Source organism: Rhinolophus hipposideros (assembly GCF_964194185.1).
Source record: "Rhinolophus hipposideros genome assembly, chromosome: 12".
In the NCBI taxonomy this organism is placed as follows: Eukaryota; Metazoa; Chordata; class Mammalia; order Chiroptera; family Rhinolophidae; genus Rhinolophus; species Rhinolophus hipposideros.
In genome coordinates this window covers 45322980-45347751 of record NC_138058.1, presented here as the reverse complement: position 1 = coordinate 45347751, position 24772 = coordinate 45322980, and the positions used below count along the sequence as shown (strand labels likewise).

The 24772-nt window shown below is 47.5% G+C and overlaps 1 protein-coding gene across 1 annotated transcript in view; it reads left to right on the top strand.

The window, feature by feature from the left end:
- Positions 1-2287: 2287 nt before the first annotated feature.
- Positions 2288-24772, top strand: part of RHOQ (ras homolog family member Q) — a 36223-nt gene continuing 13738 nt past the window's right edge. The window contains exons 1-2 of the mRNA XM_081068011.1: positions 2288-2971; positions 3539-3597. Of these exons, the coding sequence (XP_080924137.1) occupies positions 2830-2971; positions 3539-3597 (201 nt within the window). The 5' untranslated portion in view covers positions 2288-2829. The remainder of the gene's footprint in view (positions 2972-3538; positions 3598-24772) is intronic.

The following is a 24772-nucleotide window of genomic DNA, read 5'->3' as shown; positions in this document are numbered from 1 at the left end:
GAAGGAAATTTAGCACAGAGCCTAGAGGAGGCTTTGAAACAGTTGCTTTCTGTCCCTCAATCCCTGAAATTTGAGGACTTTTTTAATCCACTTGAGACACTGTCTTCTTTGCACATAGGAACGTGAGATTTATGTTAAGATCTGTTTGGTCTTCCCAGCTAACCCATTCATGGGCCCACCTGGGTCATCCAAGATAATTCTCCCCTTCCACTTCACACACACACTGGTGGAATCAGCCCAGAGTGCTAAGCATTACTGGCAATCAGTTTTGGCTTTTCTACGGGCCAAAGGAATGAGATCACTCTCACCAATGAAGTCACCACTGCATGATTCATCTGACATCAGTTCCTCACGTGGGGTGCTCTGATACTCCCAGAGCTTCTCCCAGAGCATCCAGGACCTGGGGTCCCTGATATTTTTCAAGGTTCTGGAGCTGATCCTCCAGCTCTCTGGATCCCTAGTAAATGTCTGCCCCTCTGAGAACTAGAGTGAGAACTGGGAGGCGGGAGCCCTGAACAGGAAGTCTCCAGGAAGCCTCCATCCTCCAGGCCTGGGGCAGACCTCCTCATCCCTTATAAAGGCCTTCCCCATGTCTCCATCAACTGCTTCTCCCCTTGTTCCAAGGCTACTACTGGGAGTTCTCAGAACACATTCCAGAGGACCCTAGAGTTTCAAGGCTGAGACCTGATCTCACTCTTATGGATGAGATCACATTTATAGATGAGAAAGTCGTGGCCTAGAGAAGTGGCATGCTTAAGGTAACACTGTTAACTAGCATCAGAGATGGGACAAAATGTACTCTCCTGGCTGAGTGTACTCCAGTAGCCCCTTAACCTCTTCTGATAGACCCTTCTTTCAGAATACTGATCCCAGCAAATGCCTGAAAAATGGTATTGAAGGCAAAGGGAGCCTGTCCTCCTTTCTTCCCCTCTAAGCAGCAGCAGAAACTGGTCTTAAACCAAGACCTGACTTTAAAGCTGCCTTTCTTAACCTGTCCTTCAGTACATACAAAGTTATCTTTCGGATTCCTTGCTTAATCTAAAGCAGCAGGCATTGCAAATGCCCACACTCAGATGCACATGGAGGGGTCAGGTGAGATGTGGCCTGTGACTCCACAGGGAACTTCCAGTCATCCAGGAAATCTTCCTGCAACAACAGAAATCAGATTTCGGGTTTGAAAGTTGAGGACTGAGAAGTGGGGCGTGGGGACACAGCAGTGAGTATTTCGCAATACTTGGAGTCTGCTCCAAGTCCTTAAATGCTGGAATTAGGGAAGCCTTTGGGATAACCTCTTCAGCTCTCTAGGTCTGTTTGCTTACCTACAACGTAAGGGAGATCTAAGGAAGATGATCCAGTTGACCTGTGTGCTGCTTCTCAAGACAGCATTTTCTAATCCTGTGAATCGATGAAAGGAAGTGATTTATCTCAGGTCAGCAGTGGGGTGGGGGGGCGGGAGTGGAGGGAGGTGTACTCACTCTCCTCTACCTCACTCCCCCAGTGCCTAATGTTCAAAGCAGTACTGTTGGCCAGTGAACTGGATCTGGCCAGCCAGGTGTTTCCAAGCTTTGCCCAGGAAGGGGTTGCCACCTGGATCACAGGCCAAGTATTAGAGCACAAGAGTGTATCACTCCTCAGGGATCACAACCTAACACCTTCCAGGGACACTGCAAGAGGGCTTCAGAGAATATCGCCTCCAGAGGAACACAGGTACATTTGTCGCATTCAGAGCCAGCAGTGTCTCCCTTTTCTGGCTGGTTGCGGATGCTTCAGTGATTCAAGATGCTGTAACTTCCTTAGTCACCAGTTTCATAGTAAATGATTCAAGCCTCTGCTGTGAACGGCATGGGTGATGGTGGGAAGGGGGCCCAAGCAATAATCCAGGAGTACCTACTTTCCAAGTCAGGGACCACCACCACTCCTCTCCCATCACCCCGCGCGCCTTAAAAAAATGTGGTTTTTAACCCTCTTGTCTTTTCTTCCTTTCCTATTTCTAGAGCTGTGTGCACTTAGAGGCCGATGGGATGGATCTTGCCTTCCGGGTGGAGTTTAAATCTTATGTACAATTTTGCATGAGTATTGCGTCATCATTGGAGTCGTCGAGGGTCCCCCATGAGGCCTCCACGTCTTCTCCCAGCAACGGGGCCTTTGGACGCTTCCGGGCGCTGCGGGCACTTTCGAGAGGAACCCTCGGCTCCTCCCGAGCGCTTCCCTCCCCACTCCCTCCTCCAGCCTCACCTACCTCCCCGCCCTCCTCTCCGGCTCCTCCTCCACGCCCCCTCTCCGCTGCCCTCGCAGGGAGTCAAGCTAGGGTGAGCCGGCAGGGCCGAGGGGCTGCCGCGGGCGGGGTGCGGGGCGCGGGGCGCCGGAGCCCGCATTTGGGGGAGGTGCCTCGGCCCGCCCTCTTCCTGGGCCCTGCCGGGAGGGGGCCGGCGCGGCGCGGCGCGGGGCGGGCAGAGCCGCCTGGCCCCTCCCCTCTCTGCCCTCCCTAAAGTTGCGGTCTCCCCCGGGGCCGGACAGTCTTATGATCCGGCGGATTCTCCTGGGGAGGCAGGACTGGGGAGAGGGCGCGGGAGCCGAGCGGCGAGGGCAGCGGGCGGACTCTGCGACGGGGGCCCGGGCAGGGATCCGCGCAGCAACCCAGGCGGCGGCAGCACAGCGGGCCCGCCGCCTCCTCCCCTCCAGCGGGGGGAGCCGCTGCATGGGGCCGGGGGGGCGGTCCTGCTGCGCGGAGCCGCGGCGGCGGCGGACCCCCCAGGCGGGCTGGGGCTGAGCCGGGGGCCGGGGCGGGGGTTCCGGGGGGACCATGCCCGGAGGCCGGCTGGCTGCAGCATGGCTCACGGGCCCGGCGCGCTGATGCTCAAGTGTGTGGTGGTCGGCGACGGGGCGGTGGGCAAGACGTGCCTACTTATGAGCTATGCCAACGACGCCTTCCCGGAGGAGTACGTGCCCACCGTCTTCGACCACTACGCAGGTAAGAGTCGGAACTGCTGACTAAGGGGCCGTTGCCCGGGCCGGGAACTTTGGAGCAACTTTGGTGGAGCCCCCTCGCTGCCTCCCCTGGGCACTCTCCTTACCCCTCTCCCGCCGCGCCCTCTGCCAGGCGCCCGGCCCCACGCCCAGGCTTTGCCTCTAAGCCATCCCCTTCACAGGCAGCTCGGACCCGTCTTCCTATCCCCCACCCCCACCCCCGCGCCCAGAGCCAGCTCCCCGCACTTCCCAACCCCTTTGGCGTCCTGGGCCGACCTCCTTGACCTTCCTACAACCGCCTCCCCTACTGCCCCAAACATTTGGGAGTACTGGGCGAGAGAGTCGTGGCTAAGAGACTTGGGAGCAGGGAGTGAGCAGCTAGGGGGTCCCATTGCACCCCGAACCTCAAGCCACTTCACAGTGAGTCGGGCGCAAGGGAAAAGGGATGACATCTCTTTGCAAGCGCCCTCTTGCCTGCAGCTGGATTGGGAAAGGAGGGTCCTGGTGGGGAGCGAAATTGCTCCAGAGTAATTGTGAGCTTTTCTCTCTGCCCCCGCTTCTGCCCTTGCAGTCAGCGTCACTGTAGGGGGCAAGCAGTACCTCCTGGGACTCTATGACACAGCCGGACAGGTGAGTGTCTTGGCCCCTGGCCTACACCCCTTTCCCTGTCTCGATTCAGGGTGGCTGCGAAGGGCCTTTGGAAACTGAGGTGTCTAGGAGGGAGGGTGTGTCTGCGAGGGGCCCCTCTGGATCAAGTCTTTATTTCTTTTTTCAAGTCTGCAAATTAGGAAAACGAAAAAGACCCAACAATCCCAGACTAGCCCACCTCATATGAACCCCCGGGCTGTGAAAGTTTTTGCCTGTGTGTGCCTTCTGTATGGTGCTTGGTGTGTGGGTCCCAACTCCTGTTGCAAAGTGGCAGCGGCCAATCGTGAAGCGCCCTTATTTTTAGTTGCAGATGACCAGGTCTCCCCCTCACAGCCTCCGTCTGGTCCTTCATTGGTGATTGGTCTGCCGCCGGAGGAGCCTGATTGGTGGAAAATGGCATCATCTAATATGATGGGAAGGCATTTGGTCCTGGTTATGTTTATTACAACATCACTGCACTCTGGGACTCCAGTCCCTGAAAACGTAATTTGTGTTACCAGGGGACCACAGGGGAAAAAAGGAAAGAAACAATAACCATCTAGCCATACTCTGGCGCTGGGAGGGGCAGGAAGGGTTAGGAGTTCAGTGTGAGTCTTGGAAGAAGAGCTTTATTTTTTATTTTTCCCTGGAAATGCCAGGTCACTTTTGTCTGGGTTTTTTCTGGGAGAGGTTATTGTGCAGAAAGAAAATGGCATACTCCTCCAGGTAGCCTCTGACCATTATTTGCAAGTTAGAGGTGGCTCCTAAAAGATGAAGATGTCTCCTCTCTCTCTCTCTCTCTCTCTCTCTCTCTCTCTCTCTCTCTCTCTCTCTCTTTCTCTCTCTCTCTCTCTCTCTCTTCTCTCTCTCTCTCTCTCTCTCTCTCTCTCTCTCTCTCTCTCTCTCTCTCTCTCTCTCTCTCCCAGCTTCACCCTCTTCCCAGACCCACTTTTACTGTGAGGCTAAGATGATTGTGTGTGATGAAGTTTTGCAGAATCCAGCCCTGTGATTAGGTCTGAAGTTTCCACCTGTCATGCAGACTTGAGTCCTTGAGGACATATGAGGAGCTGAGGGGCTTAGAGAGTGTCTTTGGGAGATGTCCAGTCGTAGTTTCCTTACCTGTAAAATGAGGCTTAAAAGACTCAGACCATTCCCCTGTGCAGATATTATATGCCAGATGCTTGGGACTGAGTCTAGCACATACTAGGTAGGTGCTGAATAAAGGAAAGCTGTCCTTTGTGGCTCTTCTAGTTTTGGATTTCAAAATTGTGGTACCAGGTTAGATTCTGAAAAATGTCTTATGGGGGGAGGGGTGCCTTGATACGGCCTCTGGTTTCTGAACAATTAAGTTAGAGGAGCATCTGAAGATAAACTGTTGGCAGTGAGAGGTGCCTGAGGCTTCCCCCTTTCACCAAACTGATTCAAGTCAGTACAGCGAGTTCTTCAAGGCCCCTTTTGGTTGTGTCTTGTAGTTGTTATTCCTTCTATCAGAAGGTATGGAGGGGCAAAGAGGCAGAACTTACTCAATCAGATAAGACCACGTTTTCAGCAGTACAGTTGATAAACAAAAGGTTGAAATTGGTTGAAAACAGAGTGGTTTTAAAAAATTGTCTCTAATTTTAATTTCTGTTACTCTCCCTCTTTCTTTTTCTCCTTTACTTGACACTATGACCATTTTTGGACCATGAGCCCTATTCAGCAGGACTTGTATATGTCAGAGCTATTCTGTGCACATTCAAACGCAGCTAATATTTACTGAGTTCATTCTGCATATCACGCCTGGGACAGCCACATGCAAGTGTTATTTTCTCCACAAAACAACCCTATAAGATAGGTGATCTTCCATGTTTGCAGATGAGGAATCTGGGGCTCAGAGAAGTTAGGTTGCTAACCTAAGGTTACACAGCTACTGAGAGGTGTTGCTGGGATTAGGACCTGAATCTGCCCTAGTTGGAGGTGGTTATATACACAGGAAACTATGGGAGGTGCTGAGATACCACTTGGTTTGACTGGATTGCTTGTGTGTCTATAGATATGGTACCTGGAACCTTTACAGCCATTCTCTGAGTGGGGGTTATATGCCACCCCTACAGAGTAGAGAACTCAGATCCAATGAATCACCCAAATGTGGGCCCACTCACAAAACCAGGGCTTTCCATGTGTCATCATAATTTCTGTTTCCCGTGGAGATTGTAAGATATACAAATCGGATCAACCTATTCGTAAGGTTCAAATGATATATTACTGTTTTTACCCAGTGATGGAACTTTTCCTCTGTTAGCCAAGATGTGTATTAGGCACCCTTGGTGTTTCTCCCAATGTCTTAAAACTTTTGTTTTTGGATCAAAGTTAGTGATAATTCATTTTTCAGCATTTAAGAGTTTATTGTTCATAAGCAATCTTAGCAAACTAATCATCAGTGAGATTAAATGACAGGTGCCCACCATGTACTTAGCACTGTGCTAAGCACCTGGGGGGTACAAAAGAATGAATTTAAGATAGATTTGCCATGTCTGCTGACAGCAAAGGTAGAAGTGTCTGGAATAGATGCCTGTTCATGTGTGTTATGTAGCAGATTTCTGTGTTATATTGGTCATTAAGACTCCATACCTCTATATGTCTATGAATCTGTATCAGATTAATCTTACAATAACAGTAAATACACACACATACACACACACACACATGCACAGAATTTTTAAGCCTGATGGGCAGCAGAGGAAAAGCCCATGGGCTTTGGAACCAAACAGGCTTTGGCCCAGATCTCCTGCTTGTTCCACTAGTCATGTGATTCCAGCTAAGTTATTTACCTTCTTCGTGACCTAGTAAAAATATGAATAATTAGACTGTATACTGTGTAGTGTTGTAGGTCAGCTTATATTGTTTAAAGTATGTGAAAGCAGCAGACACTGTTCTTCGTTTGTAGGATATGTGTAATAAATACTACAAGAAATTATCGTACTCCACTCTTGGCAGTTTTGTGGGGGGAAGGGATCGCAGGTGGAAGGACAGCGTGTTATGCCTGGAGTTGATAGCAATTCTACTAGGATGCCAGATCCTACACTGTTCTCAGCAGAGTTGTGGAGCCAGCTTTGCACTTTCTAATTCCCACAGCCCCCATCACGGACTCATGGACATCGTTGAGTGCTCCCTGCTCTAAGTGCTCTGTTGTGTCATATGGTTTCCTTTTTAATATGGTTTCCTTTCTTAATCACAGCCTGTATCCCCAGTGATGTAAAAGGAACTCTTAGAAAAATAAGAGTTCAGTGTAGAGTTTGAGAAACAAGTGGAGTGTGTAGGTTTCAGTTGATTCTACTTTGGGAAGTAAGGTGGGATGGGGAGGACTCTCGCAGCACTGAAAGCCCACAGATGCTTTCTGTAGAAAGTTTGCTCTTGCACATGGGCACTCTCTGTATTTGAATAACAGCAACAGCGCCTCCCTCTGGTTGGAACTTCTGGTCAATGTGCTTAACTCTGACTCCAGCGAAGTTCAAAGCCATAGGCAAACATTTGCCCAGTGTATACGCCTATATTAGGGAACTCAAAGAATGACTGTACAGGCATACCTCATTTTATTGCACTTTGCTTTATTGCATCTCATAGCTGTTGCATTTTTTACAAATTGAAGGCAAGACCTTCTACCAACAACAAAATCACAACTCGCTTTATTGCTGTGGTCTGGAACAGAACCTGCAGTGTCTCTGAGGTGTGCCTACAGTAGATGACCGTGTGCCTTCCAGAATAGGCCACTTCCCCTGTTGACCTCTGCTGCTACTGGGGAGAGGGAGAGGAAGAGTGAGAGGGGAAAGGGGACAGGAGACCGGACAGGGAGAGGGAGGAGGGGAGAGGGAGAAATGTAAGTGTGTTGGTTAGTGTTAGTCCCCATCACGTGCTCTGCCTGGGGACATCCCTCCATATCCCTGACACACTTATTAGCATTACTGCCAAAGGGAAGCCCCCTCTCCTGGCCAAGCCCCTGGGTGGTCCAGGAGCAGCTGACATTTTGACTGCCAAGCATTCTGGAGTGGAAGTTGAAGGCAGCGCCTTCCTCCTCCCTGGGGCCTTGTGCGGGGGTCTGGCTTCCGGCCTGGGCCTTTGTGGAGCTTCTCTTTTCTTGCCTGGCTCTGAGGACTTAACATAGGCTGCTGCCAGCCCCACTGTCTGCTCCGGGAGGACTGGAGAGCCGAGACTTTCCCCTGCCTCTGCACTGTTTGAAGCACATGGGAAGTGGGAAGAGCTCTCACTCTCTGTGCAGACAAGCCATGGGGAGCTGCCTGGCAAGCTGCTCTGGAGTTGCTGGCTCCAGGCTGATATCTTAATTCTTGGCAGGGAGGCAGAACTTGATACCCTGAAGAGAGAGGACTGACGCCCAGTTTATTCCAGGTCCCGGAATACCCACACTCAGGAGAGTGTGTTAGGGGTGAGTTTGGGTTCGCTAGAGTTCCAGATTTAGCCATGCCTCGGTGTGTGGAAGTCCATATGTGCGCTTTGGGGCATGCTATTTGCTATGGCTGTTAACTTAAACACACACAGGTTCCAGGGCACATACATGAGAGCTATAAATTTCCTTAACTCAGGTGTCCCCTGGGGTTGCTTTTTCAGTGACAAGCAAAGTCTGTTTCTCACTTGACATAGCCCAGCAGCTGTGGCTGCCCTGCAATAGCTCTGGACAATCAGGGAAGCACTTCCCCTCCAGAAGGGAATCTTCCAGAGAGGCAGCCTCAGAATGCCCCTTCTGCGTGTCATGGGGCAGCACCCAAGGGCTCAGTATAATGGAAAGAGGGCCAGAGTTTTGCCACTCACCGAATTCCTCCCACCTTCAGGCAGCCTTCCTCACAATGTCTTCCCAGGTAGACTTTTCCCAGATGAGGAAATTGAGAGTGACTGGGCTTATGGAAAGCAGACAGAGAGGCGATGAGGAAAAAAGTTTTTCTTTACTTTGCAGGGGACCTGCAGGGCACACCAGTAGGGCTTAGGGAGTACCTACTGCCATCACCCAGGCTCCTGAGGGGCCTAGGGAGCAGAGTTTGGGAGGAGCCACTGGCTCCCTTCCAGATATCAGCCGCAACAGGTGAGATGCTGGCACTAAGCATCCTAGTTTCCCTTAGTAACCTACTGTAGATTTGTCATCTGCATTTTGCTCTCCTTTTTAGAAGCTATTTATATCTCCAGCCTGAACCACATCACATGGAATGCTGGCTTCCTCCTCTGTGTTGGGAAGGTGGATGGCCTTTGTTGGCTCCAAAGCCTTTGCAGTGACTAAATGCCCTATGTCCCCCCTCTTGGGACTGCCATGTGCGTTTGGGAAATGCTAGCTCAGACCGGCAGGCAGGGACCTCGCGGTGGGGACAGTGCCCAAGCAGCTCTAATTGGTTTCTCTTTGTGCCTCAGATGGGCCTGTCACCTTCCTGACCCTTGGATCCCTTTGGCTTCTCCACTTCGGTCATGATTCTCTTGAGGTTTGGTGACATTTAAACTCTGGGAGCTCCCCAGCAGGTGTATGAGGAATGGGTGTCACAGGTGTGCTGAGATATCATCCTCACAGCTGGTGGGGTGGGCAGTGCAGCCCCAAGGGGACTGAGCATATGCTGCCGTTTTCTGTGCATGCCAGGATATGAAGAAGGTGGGAAGAATGGCTTTAAAGTTCATGGGTCAGAGGCCTTCTGGAGAGCTGCGTGGTTGTGGTTTTGTCCTGGAATTTGGAGTTTCAGGAGATGAGACCTAGTGGCATTAAAACAAAACAAAACAAAGCAGCTGTCCAAAGGGGTGGGGGTACCAGTTTCTAGCAGTGACATACGTGTTGGCAGCAGCAGGTCCAAGAGGCCTCGGATACAAAATAGCAATACTTCAAGAAGGAGGCAAGAGAAGCAGTTGCAAAAAAACAAAACCAAAGACCACTGGTCTTTTCCAAAAACTAAAATTCCTGAAGCTCTGCTGAATATCTTTTCATTTGGAGGGGCCCGGTTTTATCCTAATTTGGCATGTGTGAGTCAAGGAGCAGCTTTCCTTGACCTCAGCAGTTCGCTCTTCCTCTTTTAGTTTCTGGCAGGCAGCTGCTTTGCCAGAGGAAGCGAGGGGACATACAGCCAGGGAGGCTGCATGGGGTGGCAGGATGGCCGTGGCCAGGTCATCAGAACTTCCCCAGGTTTCCCACCTCCCCAGAGTTCTCCCAGATCCACTGCCTGATAGCACCTCCTGGTCCGCTTTTGCTCTCTCTAAGCTCCATGAAGACAGATGACTATGTCTGTCTTTTTCTCCGTGTTTCCAGTGCCTGGTGTGTAGAAGGCATGCGACAACTATTTCTTAGATTGATTTGATTCTTATTTGGCTGTCAACTCATTTCTGCTAAAAGGTTAACTGAAGACTAAGGTTATAGCTTCAGGAACCACCCCTTTCCTGGGGGAAAAAAAGCTTTTTTAAGAAGTAGGTTCTCCAAGGTTCAAAAGAGTGACAGTGTAGAGGTATACAGTTTTACCCCACCCAGCACCTGGGGTGTAGTGGTCTCCAGTGGCCCGCTGGTTCTCTCGTAGGCTCAGGCCTTTGCATCTTTCCTGAGACTTCTCACTTCCAGGTTGCCTGAGGAGGAGGCAGTGTGGCAGTGAAAGTGTAGGTTTTAGATCCTCCAGACCAACTTCGAATCCCAGGTCCTCCTGTTGGTAGCTGTGAGACCGTCAGCCAGCCAGCTCACCTTTGTGATCCCCAGCCTTCTCCCTCCCTATGAATGGGAGATAATGTCTACCTTTCAGGGTTGCTGTGAGTTAGAGGTGAAGTATGTAGTTGCCCCATACGGCCTGGTGCTCAATCAGTGGTAAGTCAGAGTGATGGCCCAGACCAGCGTGGGGGGCTGCACACCAGGTCAGTTCAATTGGGGTTGACTCAGTGCCTGCTCTGTGTTCCTACCTTCTGCAGGAGAAGAAAGGGGGATCAGATCACAGAAAGGTCCACCTATGCAACTGGGAAAGTTCATCGTGTGAAACCGAGTGCTCCACAGTCCCAACTAGGAAGAGATGGCAGGGATAAGATTTTTGGAAGATCTAGGCTTTCAGGAAGAAATGGGAGGCAGTAGAGTATCCTGGTTACCATGGCAGATCTTCACATTGGACGGCTAGGGCCCACTTGCCAGCAAGGGGCTTGACCCCTCAAAACCTCAGTTTCCTTATCTGTAAAATGGGGATTATAAGAGTACTTCCTTGTAGAGTCATTGGATCATATCAGAGCTTCCCTTTGTCCCAGATAATGGATTTTTCAGGCTCAAGGTGGCTAGGTGGGGCCTGAGACAGACAGCCTAGGCTTGGGTTGTCCCTTCCAGTTTGAGCAGTCCAACTTCTGTCACTTGCCTCATGGTCGTTCCATCTCAACTGCTGTGTGTCGAACACATACTCTCTCTTCTCTGTACCATAAAGTGAAAACTGGGGAAGCATTGGACTACATGAGTTCATACAGGCAGAGGGTCATGGGAGCTCATATGCTGGATAGGAAGGATAGGAAGAAGCAGTGTGTGGACTGCAGGCATTGGGGACGGGGGTATCCCGAATGTGTCTTTTTATGATTCTAGATCCCTGCTATCAGTATCAACATGTGGAATAGGGTTGATAACTAAATTATAGAAGTTTTCACCCAGTAACTGACAACTTAGTAATTAGAGAGCTATTAATCTAGTGCTGTGGTGCTTTTTGATTTTAATAGAAAAAACAAGAAGTGGGGGAAGGGGCCTTTATTGCTGTCACTGTTTCTTTTCAAGTGACTGGTGGGAGTAGTACACCAGCTGCCTCTCTCCTGATCCCCAGACTTGCCAGTCCTTCCAGGGCTCAGGTTAGAACTTGGGGTTGAATAATGACACACTCATCGCTGAGCGGCATTTTTACAGAGTACAAAGCGTGTTGCATTTGGTACCTCTTTGAGCCTTCTTACCTGCTCCAGGAGTGAAAAAAGCAAGTGCTATTTGACTCATTTTGTAGGTTCCAGGAGGTTCAGTGACTTGCTCCAGGCCACACAGCTGATAAAAGGCAACACCAAGATTATAGGGCAGGCTGTCCACCTGTGAGTCTTGGGTTCTTTGTATTCAAGTACTCGCGCTAAAGAGCTCGACAATGTTAAATGTCTCCCTTAATTGCATATATTCTATCGTTGAATATTTCATGTGAAGAGTAAATTCCAAGTACATCGCTTTTCTAGACAGAAGAGTTGGTGGAATGGTGTCTGTAGATAGAACAGTAAGGGCTGCTGCTAAAAGAACTCCAAAAAACTGTCCCCCGCCCACCTGGGAAGTTAAGGTGTTTTGTCACTTTGTTCATTAATCTCTATTCTTGCTTAAAAAGAGGCATGCCTGGGTGGCAACATTGCTTGTGAGCGTGTGGAAGAAGCTCAGTGCCATTTGTGGAGCCTCTTCCGGGGAAGGAGGACAGGGGACTGTTCTATGTTGACATAAGCTGACTCTCCTCAGACCCAGAACTACCTCCCTGCCCCTTTGCGCTGTCACCCCTGTTCTGCCTGCCAGCCTTGACTTGACTTTAGCTTGCTGTTTGGGGGCTTTGGGTAGGGCAGCTCTGGCCTGCAAACGACAGGTGTCTTTTGCGTCCCAAGCGCCTGCCCCAAGCCTTTTTTTTTTCCTCTAAGAGTTTTCTTATTTAGGTGAAAACTGCCATTTCGTATATCTTTATCCCTCTTCCATCTGAAGATGCCCTGGATACACCCCAGGCTTCCTCTGCCACCTGCTGCTCATTTTGCTTGTCTTCCTGGGCTGTCCCCATTGACCTCTGTATGGGCTCTCATGTCTTCCTGCCTGGGCTGGCTGTCAGGACTGGATGAACATTCCCCAAGCACCAAATGTGGGCTGGGGCCAGGGGCATGGCTTACACAACAGGTCAGGCACAGGCCCTACCCCCAGGAGCTCACAGTTCAATGAAGGGGTTGGGCCAACAGTGAGTGATGGGAGAGGAGTGGGTACCTGTTCACTGGGGATACAGAGAAGGCCAGGTTCTGTCCTTCCAAGGAGATGAGCTGCTCCTAAGAGGTAAGCTGACCACCGAGATTTTCCAGATTGATTTTTGGTGTAGAAAGTGCTCAGATTGGATTCTGACATGTACTAGGTGCTTAAGAAAGGTTTGAATTACTGCACTGGCTCTCAAATGTGCTCCTTGAACCAATATGCGTCTCTAGGGAACTTGTTAAAATCCAAATTCTTAGGCTCCATCCCAGACCTCCTCAATCAGAAAGGTTGGGCCATCTCTTGGGAGAAAACCTCCAGGTGATTCTGATGCAGGTAGAAATGTCAGAGCTACTGAGTGACTTAGTATTTGTGTATTATGTGCTTCTTCCTAGCAAGCCATCTTCCTCTCCCCTTCTCCTTGTGCGCGCGCACGCGCGCATACACACACACACACACACACACACACACACACACACAGAGGCACCCCCACCTTACACACTTTCCCCAGAGTACATAATTTATTCCTTTTTTTAACCCCAGCTCCGCCAAACACACCTCTTTTGTAGTCCTTTTCACATGGTTGCAACGTCATTCAGCCACAGGTACTCTCTTCCTAGCTCACCTGGTGGAGATGGGGCCAAGGCACTGGGTAGAAAATGGAAGCATAATTTCCTAAGCCTCCCTTGGCTCCATTGGTACACAGTCTGGCCCAGGGCTGTGCACACAGTATGCAACATGGGTATTCCTTGATGAGGCCGAAGGGCCAAGCCATTTTCTCTCCTGTACAGTAAACAGCCAGACAGATTGGGGCCCGGGCTCTGCTGTGTTTACTGTAACCGAGGTTAGCACTTGGGGTGGTGATAGGCCAGCCTCTGAAGAGGATGCCGGTGTGGTTTGTGCTAAATTAGATCCAAAGCAACAGATGTTCGATGAGGTCCTTTTGTATTGAAACTTCTCAGGCAGGTCCGCAGGAGAGGTTGGAGGAAAGGCTGTTACTCAGACATCCATATTGGCAGTTATTACTTCTCTGGCTGATTCAAGCTTTCTGTGTTAAGTGTCCTCCTTCATTCTTTCACACACACACACACACACACACACACACACACACACACACCACTTTAAAATTCTTTGTTCCTTCTATCTTCCTTTCTCTTTCCCTTTCTTCCCCCACTTTTTTCTTTTTCCCCAATCTATGCCAGTGTAGAAAAACGATCCTCTTTCAAATGGCATAATGGTTGGGATTATAAATGAGTTGTCTGAAAGTATACTCCCTCTAAGAGCTGATGCCGAGAAAGCACATTTAATTCTGATTATCCAGTTCAATTAAAGTTCCATCTACTCCAGCTTAATTTTCAAAGGGCTGTCCTCCCCAATGACCTGGTTCAAGACTCACATTTACTACCTTAAGGTATTTCTAGTGGGCTCCTTGGCCCCAGAGGGATGGGGTAGGGACTGGGTGTGAGATGGGGACAGAGTTGAGAGGTGGGGTCCCTGCTTTCTCCATACAGGGTCCTTGTCTGGAAGGAGGTAGCTAAGTCTTCACCTAGTTGCAGAAAGTGAAAAGGTCTTTCTGAGGCTGAGGCATCTTATGCTTTCCTCAGTGACCCCAGCCCTCTTGAGGTTAACTCCTTCTTTCATTTCCACCCTCCCGTTCAAGCTGTTGTTTCTCAGTCTAGTTGTGTAGGACCAGCTCCCTGGCCCATGCTGGTATTATGAGCCTTGCGCTCCCCCCCGGCTGAGGTAGTCAGTTAGTCATCTGTCGGCCACTTTATGGCAGCTGCTCACGGTGGCACACGGTAGCCTGCAGCAGCTCACGCCAACCTCCAGCTGCTCACTGCAGCCCAGCTCCAGGGAGAGCTGTTGTTCACAATCTTAGCTGTAGAGGGTGCAGCTCACTGGCCCATGTGGGAATCGAACCGGCAACCTCGGCGTTAGGAGCACAGCACTCCAACCACGTGAGCCACCTGGCTGGCCCCCCTTCTTTCAATTTCAACTGAGTAAATTGTCTATAAGCTATAGTCTAGCATTTGGTTTTATTCACATGTAAATCTTTACTTGGCACTCAGATGGTAATGTGGCACATAACACTTAGCACAAGATTTGGGGGGGCTCCAATAGAAACCAGGTATGTATTGGATTTAGGGGAGTCTGTCACAAAATTATTGTGGAAAGAATCCCATGACTTTACATCACTTCCATATTGGCTTTCTTATCAGCTCACTTTAAGGGGGTTCTGATCTGTCTGGACATTATTAAATGTCTTTAAAATCAGGTTACAAGTGGTCATTTTAAAGTACTGCTCATTTAAGCACAATAGAAAGCATTTCTTCTCATTTCTGCCCATTAGCAGAAAGGCTTCCAGGTCTGTTTGGATAAAATATTGGCCAAGATGTGTATGTAACTGTTCTCTAGCACTTCTGGAATTTAAAGAATACTTCAGTATGCTTGATGTCATTTGTCCCTCTAGAGCCGGGGTGTCCACACTGCGGCCCACAGGCCAACTGCGGCCCGCAATCCATTTTTAGTTGGCCCGCAGCAAATTCCAAAAATATATTTAGTTTACTTAACTAAACCAAGTGAGGCAATACGTACTTCACCTCGAGTGAGTGGCCCGGCTGTTTATGTATTTTACTGCATATGGCCCTTGGTGAAAAACGTTGAAAAAAGTTTGGACAGCCCTGCTCTAGAGTGTCCTGTCGCCCCTTCTGTTAGAAGCAGGGCAGAGAGGGCGCAGAGAATGGCTGACTTTCTCATCTCTGCCTCGATAGGAAGGGAGGAGCTGAATGCTGTCTGCTGTCCTGGAGGGATCCCTGACATTCTGCTGCCAGACCTGACAGCACAGGAATCATCAGAGTCTAGGCAAGCTGGTGTTATGAAAAAAGTGATTAGTCAGAGATTCCTGGTGGACCAAACCGCTTGATGTATTTTTAAAAATATAAATGTAATTCACATTCATTGGATTTTATATGTTCAGAAAGTTGTGCAACCATCACTGCTATTTAATTCCAGAGCATTCTCATCATTCCCCAAAGAAACCATGTACTCATTAGCAGTCATTCTCAATTCTCCCTTCCCCGCAACTCGTAGCAACCATTAATCTACTTTTCGTCTCTGTGGATTTACCTCTTCTGGACATTTCATAGAAATGGAATCATGCAGTAAGTGACCTTGTGTGTCTGACTTCTTTCGTTTGACATAATGTTCTTAAGGTTCATCCGTGTTGTAGAATGTATTATACTTCATTCCTTTTTATGGCTGAATAATCATTGTCTTTCCTTTTTATTCCCTTTTATCAGTCTTTATTACATGGGCATTTTGCCCCAGGCTCTGGGAGTCAGTTTTTTGGGTTGTGAGGCAGAAAGTGAGGCTCTGCTGGTCATGCAAGTCTCGTGCTGTCTTAATCCCTGCCTTAGGTAGGGGTGGGCCTGGTCTCCCCCCTACCTTTCCAGTGTTCTCGTTTTCTCTGTGGCTCTGTTCATAGCCTCCCCTACCACTATCCCCACCCTTATATCTTTTTTCATCAAGTGAACATCTGTTATGAACATCTGTTAACCACAGGTGAGGTGAGGGACATAAAGATCCATCAGATAGGGTTCTTCCCCTGTAGGAGTTTAGAGTCTAGTGAGAGGGAAAGATATATACAGGTGACCAAAGTGCAGGTAGAAAATGGGACATGCCATGAGAAGCCAAAAATTGTGGAGTGTGAGGGATGTCATGAAGATGCCCAACTGCTTGGCTCCTTGCCCAGAGCCTCACAGATAAGGCCTCAGTGGGGCCATCTAGATTCGGAAACTTCATTTTATTGAGGTACTCACAGATCATCAAGTCCGTGGGTCTGATCTCTATTGATTCATAAGAGATCCAGGTATAAATGAGGTTGCCAAAGGATTAATTTACCATGTGGTCTCAGTGGAAGAATGGACACAAGACATGAACCAATAGCTCACAAAAGAAGAAAAGCAAAATGTCAGCGAACACGTGATATGCAAAGATATGCAAATAAAAATTTTTTTTTTCCACCTATCACATTGGACAGGATGGGAAAACTTGTTACCCAGAAGTGGATACACTGTACACTGTTGTTTGGAGTACAAACTGATACAAACCATTTGGAGGTTCATTTAGTGTTCTGAGACTCAATTTCAATGTGTGTGTGTGGCGGGGGACATCCTCCCCCATACAACAAGCAAACACCAGCAGGGTTGTTGGAGAATTTCACTCAATTCTCACACTATCTACCTGGAGACAGCATCAGATTCAACAGGTTAAGGGTTTAGTCCTACAAGACTCATCCCCTACCACCACTTCAGTTCAGATACCAGTTGCAAGCCCAGGTTGATACCTGTGCTTTCGACCAACCGACTACTGGTTGGAGTTCCCAAGGACCCCGTCCAACTCAGGATGCCAATCAGAAATCCAGATGGTTACCTGTCCTTCTGACTGACTGGCTATAAATCAGAGGTTCCCATGAATCCCTCTTCAGGGGGTTCAATTATTTTGCTAGAGCAGCTCACAGAACTCAAACCTGTTACTTATGAAGATCATGGGTTTATTATAAAAGGATATATAGCTCATGAATAGCCAGGTGTAGAGCTGCATAGGGCAAAGTATGTGGGAAGGGGTGTGGCGGTTCCCTGCCCTCTCCAAGCACACCACTCTCCCACCACCTCCACGTATTCACCAACCCAGAAGCTCTCTGAACCTTGTCCTTTTGGGTTTTTATGGAAGCTTCCTTGTATAGACACGATTAAATCATTGGCCATTGGTAATTCGTTCAACATCAGCCCCTCTTCCCTCCCCACTTCCCAGAAGTGGTGGGGAGGGGTTGGGACTACAAGTTCCAACCCTATAATCACATGGTTGGGTTTCCTGGTAACCTAAGAATAGGGTCCAAAAGTCACCTCATCAACACAAGAGATACCTTTATGCTGTCATCATTTAGGAAATCCCAAGTGTTTTAGGAGCTCTATGTGAGAAAAAGGGACCAAGACCAAATACATATTATTATAAATTATAATATCACAGAGGTTAATTTGGCAAAGACCTTAAATTTTTGATGATCCATTTCTATGAATTTATGCCAAGGAAACATCCAGAGTGCAGAAATACTGGGGGTGTCAAAAAAAAAAAAGTCTGCAAGTGGACACTTGGGTCAGTGTTGCTCAAGCAGTAGTTCGTCATAATCAGAAGTATCTAGACGCTGGTGGTAACCACTTTGAGCACCTCTTGTAATTGCAGAAGTCATCTTTTGTTATCAGTATATGTTGAGTATTACAATTTTCATACAGTTTTCCTGTCTTAAAATGTATAGACATTTTTTGGCACCCTCTATATTTACTTAAAATAATATTCTTCACAACAATATTTATAATAGGTATAACTTATAAGCACATTAATGCATAGTAAAAAGGGGTTTATTAAATGATAGCATGATGTGTATTAGATTAATCACAGCCATTAAAAACTACTTTCAACAAAGTGGGGAGGGGCTTGGTAGATGAGGGTAGAAGGGATCAAATATATGGTAATGGAAGGAGAACTAACCGAGTGGTGAACACACAATGTGAGATATAGATGATGGATTACAGCATTGTACACCTGAAACCTATGTAACTGTACTAACCATTGTCATCCCAATAAACTTTAATTTAAAAAAAGTTAACAAAAAAATTTAAAGATATGTGAAAAGATATGTGCTAAGTGTGGAAAAGCAGAAGTCAAAACTATATATAGCATGATTACAACAATGATTACAAAATGAAAAATATGCATATGTATAATGTGCAAGGAAAAGATTGGAACAAAATTGTCCAATTGTTAAATTGGTTAGTTCTCGGTGGTGATATTAAATATTTTTAATAATTTACTTTATGCTTTATTTTAGTTTCCTCCAATTTTTAAAAAAGGTCATTTTTTATTAAAGTTATGCCTGCAGGTGGCTTAGAGATCAACAGTGGTGTCAGACCCTATTATGGAGAAACAAAAGACCCCTATTTACTCCCCTACAGTAAAGCCATTTCCCACTTCTCTGAGGCAACCACTTTAACGTTTAGCTATTTATTTTGTTAAAAAACAAATCCTCTATTGACTTCACACGGTGCCTGTTGAGGCGTTCGCTCTCTTTCACACTTATCTTCCACTTCCCATTCATCCTTTCCCCACCCCGGGAGCTATATTGTGATTTGATCACTGATCAGTGGTTATACATTTCTTTTTCCTTGCTGCCATTTGCTTTTTTAAATTTTATTTTTCAATTATATTTGACCAGTGGTTATATTTTTATTACTATGTTATCACAGTTGAGCCACTTAGTATACTGTAAGTACTTTTTCCTCCTTTACCATTTTTCGTTTCCCTTGGAACTAATAATTAATTGTTTCTCCCCCTGCTTAGTTTTCACTGCATGTCAAACCTGCCTTTCCATGCAATGTAACATATCAGGTATTCTGTCAGTTTCTTCTTCTTGGAAGCATCCCTCAGGATCCTGACCTGCTGTTTCTAGCTTGCTACATAGCTGTCGTGCTGGGATTTCCCTTCTTCGTTATTGGGATTCTCTTTGGCCTATCCCTTGTATTAGATCCTTATTTGTATTTTTCATGTCTTCCTGGTTTATTCCGTCATTTTGGTGGAGCGTATATGTTATTAATTTCCCAAGAAAAGATGCATTGCAGGCAAAACTTTTTGATAGCTACTGTGTTTGACAATGTTTTTATTTCCTTCTACCTGATTGACAGTTTGAAAATGGATGGGAAATCATCGTCTTTTCTTCAGCACTTTGAAGAAAAACGTCTCCAGTGTTTCCTAGCTTCAATTTGTGCTGTCACAGGTCTGATGCCAATTTGATCCTTGATTCATTGTTAGGAACCTGGTTCTCCTCTCTGGAAATTTTCAGGAGCTGCCATTTCATGCTCCTGAAATTTCAGTCATGGACTTTGGAGTGGCGAGCTCCCTGTGTGGGTCCTTTCAATCTGGAAACTCAAGTCCTTCCATTCTGAGAAATTTTCTTGGTTTATTTCTTTGATTTCTTTGCTTCCAGTCAATCTCGGTGACACTAGAACTCTCAGCAGTTAGATGTTGGAGTTCTAAGGACGGTCCTCTAATTTCCTTGGGTTTGCTTCCTCTGTACCTTTTGGCTCTATTTTGGGAGGAGTTCCTCAATATTATCTCCTTCTACTATATTTTTAAATGTAATTCTAATTTTAGTTTTCGGGAGTCTTTTCCTGTTCTCTGGATGTTCCTTTAGCATCTTCTAAGTTGGGTTTCGCTTTTTGACTGAATACCTTCTCTAATTTCTCTGAGGATATTAATGATAGTTTTTTGAAGCTTATGTTGCCCTGCGTAGTCTCTCATGTCGATCTCTGTCTTTCCTGGGAGTTCCTCAAGTGCCTCCTCATATTTACGAGAATGTCACTGGAGCATGTGGGAAGCTCTGTGTGTGCGTGGGGCTGGCTGACTCTGGCCTTGACCACAGGTCGGGTTTCTCAAGCTCAGCACCATTGATATTTTGGGCTGGATAATTCTTCCTTGTGCGTTGTCCCGTGTGTTGTAGGATGTTTAGCTAGCAGCATCCCTGCCTCTTCCCACTAGATGCCTGGAGCACTCCCACGCAAGTCATGACAATCAAAAATATCTCCAGACATTGCCAAATGTTCCCCTCACTCCTTCAGTTGAGAACCACTGCTGTAGGGTGATCTGTCTGGGCCTTTACATTGGAGACGCTATAATGTCAGACTTTAGTTTTCTTGGGCTGGTCATATTCTCCAGAAAAGAATCTTCTATTTTCCTGCCCGAGGGGTTTCTGCGGGGCTGCCAGTGTTCAGGGAGGTGAGTAGAGGAAGTAGGGTAGGAATCTCAATTTTTAGTGTGTACCCTGGCCTTGTGTGTTTGGTACGTTCACTTGGGCCTTGTGTCCTCCCATCCAGGGAACCCGCAGTTCTCCCCTTTCCAGAGAAGAAATATTCTCTGCTTTTCATCAGACTTGGGGAGAGTGTTTCCCATGACAGATAACGGGATCTGGGATTTAGCGGCTTCCTAAGCAGACTGTCAGTCCACCCTCTTGTTTGTGGCTCTACCTTCAACTCAATTGCAGAACACACCGCTACGGTTCCCACACTTTTGGGCGCTCTGTTGTGCCTCTCACCTTTCTCTTCTTTGCTGGCCCAGGATTTGGCTCCCTGGGTCTGCTAAATCACTTCCAACTTGTTCTTTCACCTTCTAGCTTCCAAAATCATGTTGCTGTTGTCTCCTTTCCTATTTGCTTTGTCCTTGTGACTTTATTCCTTTTTCTTTTTCTAAAGTACTGTACTTGTTAGGGGACTTAGGAGATATCAGAGATAAATATATGTGCTCAATCAGCTGGGATTTAATTGAAGTCTTCCCCCCTTTTTTTTTTACAATTAGAAAACATAAATTATGAAGAAGAAAGTTACAGTGATGGGTATTCTTTTCCAGTGCCTGCCATCCAGTGTGTCTTTTCTTAGCATCAGGGTACCTGGGGAAATGAATTCGTAAGAAGCTTGTTTGGGGTGGAGGCTTCGGAGCAAAAGGAGCTAGACGTCTTAGAGATTTGTATGTCTTCCAGCTCCTGGAATCTCGTGATGAACTTTCCCTTCTGCATGAGAGCATAGCTTTCTAGTGACCAGGACCTGTATATCCATCAAGTTGAGCATCTTACCATCGGACAGAGCTGGATAGACATTAATGTTCTAATTATGCAGTTTCTCCTTTCTCCTCTGTGTACAGTCTTTCGAGACCGTGACTTTTCAGTTAATGTTTTTCAGACAGGCGAAAACATACTCTATTAGGTTACAGCATTCTTTAGTTACTTTGATTCGATGGCTGTTTTCAAGTGGTTCAGTCATCTCTTAGTATGACCCACATAGCAGATGACTAAGAACTGTTATGGTTTGATTTTCATTAATTCTCAAAATGTAGCCGTAAGCCAAATTATTAGGGTATCCTACTGTAGTTCTGCTATACTTATTAACTGTATTTATAGGTGTCAATGACATTGGGAGGCTGGAAGGAGCACTTTCAGCTCTGGGGATGGTGGCAGGAGAGTCCGAACAGTTTTCCTCAGTGAGGAGATGGCATGTGTGTATGGGTTCAGGATGGGCAGGGGTCACAGGTAGGACAAGGTATTCCATGCAGCCTTTTCTAGGCCTCAAAGGTAGATGTATTCTCTCCCCTCTGAATTCCTGTGGCACTTAGCATATGGGTCTCTTGTCAATAATGTTGTGTCTACAATTTGAGGACTTCTGTGGACCTGTTTATCCCATTTCATCATAACAGTGACCTGCTGGGGTGATATTGTCCTCCCCCTTCCCCTGCATTTTTTTAATGGATCCATAAAGACTCTGAGACACTGAAATGACCTTACAGGTTACGTGTACAACCCATGAGAGGCAATGCTAGAACTCCGACCAGGCCCTCTGATTCTAGATCTAGAATTCATTATTCTAGTGACTTCATCCTGCTGCCAGTGTCTTACTAGGTTGCCTAACTAAGCGAGTGGCTCTCTGGAGAGAGATGTATGCTGTGTGGTTTTCCAGGCAGCACATAACACAGATTCAGTGAAGGAGTTGACGTGACGACTGCAGGCTCCTACAGGACTCACCTTAGTGGGTAACACAGGGCAGCGCTAAGAGCTGGAACCTCGCAGTTTCCTGTGCAGCTTGACCAGACCATAGGGTCCATACCTCAAAGTTTAAAAACTACCCCCACTCTCATCCTGACCAGTCCAAATGCCCCACTAATAGTTTTGCCAACACTTCACCTAGTGCCCTGCGTTCAGCTGCTGCCCTCACTGTCCTGGAGGGCAGGATGAAAGCACCTGTCCTAATGCTGCTGCCAAGGGTTTTATGAGGATATGCTAAAGAGAATGGACACTTGAAACCACTGGAATGACCTTTATCTGGTGCTTATTGAGTTTTGTTTTTGTAGTCGTTGCCAGTTTCCTCGTCTGCCTGTAGTGTGGCTTCTCTTTGATTTTGTTTCCCTGGCTCTCGGTTCGCATCGGTAAATGTCATGTCTCCCTAGCCAGGTTCTTTGTAGTGGGACGTCGGACCCTGGATTGGCTGAGCTTCTTAGAACACAAAGGAGGCTGGTGCAAACGTCTGTCTAATTAACCTTTTACAGTCAGCCACTGAAAACTGCCTGTGGCTGTGTGCAGCACACGAGCAAGCAAGGGCTCAGTGGCCACATCAAAATCCACATGCACAGGCCCGGCCCAGTAGCTCAGGTGGTTGGAGTGCCATGCTCCTAACACTGAGGTCACGGGTTCGATTCCCACATGGGCCAGTGAGCTGCGCCCTCTACAGCTAAGATTATGAACAACAGCTCTCCCTGGAGCTGGGCTGCCGTGGGCAGCTGCAGGTTGGTGTGAGCTGCTGCTAGCTCAGTGCTGCGGAGTACTACTGCAGACTGCTGTGTGCTGCTACGGGCTACCATGTGCTGCCAGGAGCGGGCGGTGGCCAGTGTGAGTGGCCGGCAGCCGGCGAGAGTTGCTGTGAGCTGCCAACCAATGACTGGTGACCAACTGCCTCAGCTGGGGGGTGGGGGTAGTGCAAGGCTCATAATATCAGCATGGGCCAGGGAGCTGTGTCCTACACACAACTAGACTGAGAAACGATGGCTTGAACCAGAGTGGGAGGCGGGGGAGGCTAAAGAAGGGGGGGGAAATCTACATGCATCTTGACTCCTTTTCACTTCCTAGGTCTCATTAACCAGCATTTTAAAAAAACATATTTGAGCTATATTGGGTTCACTATATTCAGGTATTTTAATTAAGAAACCTGACTTCAGTTCTTGCCAACCATGTAAACATAAGCACTTATTAAACCAGCAAAACTTCTAATTAATACAGGTCCTGAGGAGTTGATGTGTCAGGTTCTGGGGATTTCCTGCAGGGTCTTTCTGCCATCTGCAGCACCTCTCTGAATTTCAAAGAAATTTCTGTGGCTGTGTGTGTGTGGGTGTGTGCGCAAGCGTGTACGTGCCAGTGTGTGGAGACCTGCAAGGTCCCACCTTTGCACTTTTGGACCTGTGTGTATTTTTCTTAAGGTGAACTTCACACAACATAAAATCATTTTAAAGTGGACAGTTCAGTGGCATTGAGTACATTCACAGTGACGCACAATTTCCTCCTCTATAGAGTTCCAAAACATTTTCATGACCCCAACAGAAACTGTAGTTTTCAAACCGTCTGTTCTGTGAAAAAAGTGTATTTTCAAACTGCATTGGGTCATCCTGATTTTGCTTTCCTGCTGAGAAGCCTTCCTCGTCCTCAGGTGGTAGATTGCACTGTATGTTTGGCCAAGGAGTGTGGATCAAGTACTCAAATTCCAAATGGGTTTGTTAGTCATGGTTTAACTCCTCCATGCAGCTTGGCTGCCTCATCTGGTCATGGAGGAAACCAGCATTTCAGGTTTAATCAGACTTTAGTTCCTGGGGTCCTCTCTTGCTGCTTGGCTACTTGTCTTCTTGGGACATTAAAAGGCCAGGTGTAAGGGTATATGCCCGTGAGAGACTTAAGTCCTTGCAAGCGTCTTCTCCAACCTCAGCAGCAGGTGTTAGTCCACAGCTGAGGAGTATAGTGTTTTCTTTAGATTTGGCCCATCCATAACTTAGAGTTGTGTTGGCTATTCCCCTCCCCCACCCCCACCGTGGGAAGCCCGAGTGACCTGTATCCACAATGCCCAAGGGTCCTATAGCCTAAGTACTGAAAAGCGTGAGAGGATTGTTCCCATGCAAGTGTGAGGCCCGGAACGTATATGTGCCTCCCACTAGATAGCTGTTGCTGGGTAGCATTTATTCTGCTATGATACAGGGACCACAGCAATGACCAATGTAGAAGGGATCCCCGAACAGTCTTCATGAGCTGCAGAGATGAGGCTCAGTGAGTGGCAAATCCTTATATAGTGCGTGAGAGAAGGAGGGAGGGAAGGAGAAGGAGAAACGAGGAGAACCAGCAGAAGGAGAAAAAGGGTGGGTGAGAAGCCACCTTAGATAATCTAGGGAATACTTCATTCTGTGATTGGACTCCTTAGGTCTTGTGCCCATCTGAGAACAAGTGACTTTGGCTAGGGCATAGGGAATGAAGCTCCATGATTGGCTTAAACCAACCAGGAATTCTTTTAGCTAAATATGGGGTCAGGGTCCCAAGGGGCATGTCTAGATACAGGAGAGGTGGGTCCTTGGGAAGAAGAAGGAAATAGGAGAAGGATGCGCAATAGACAGTCAACCTAGGTA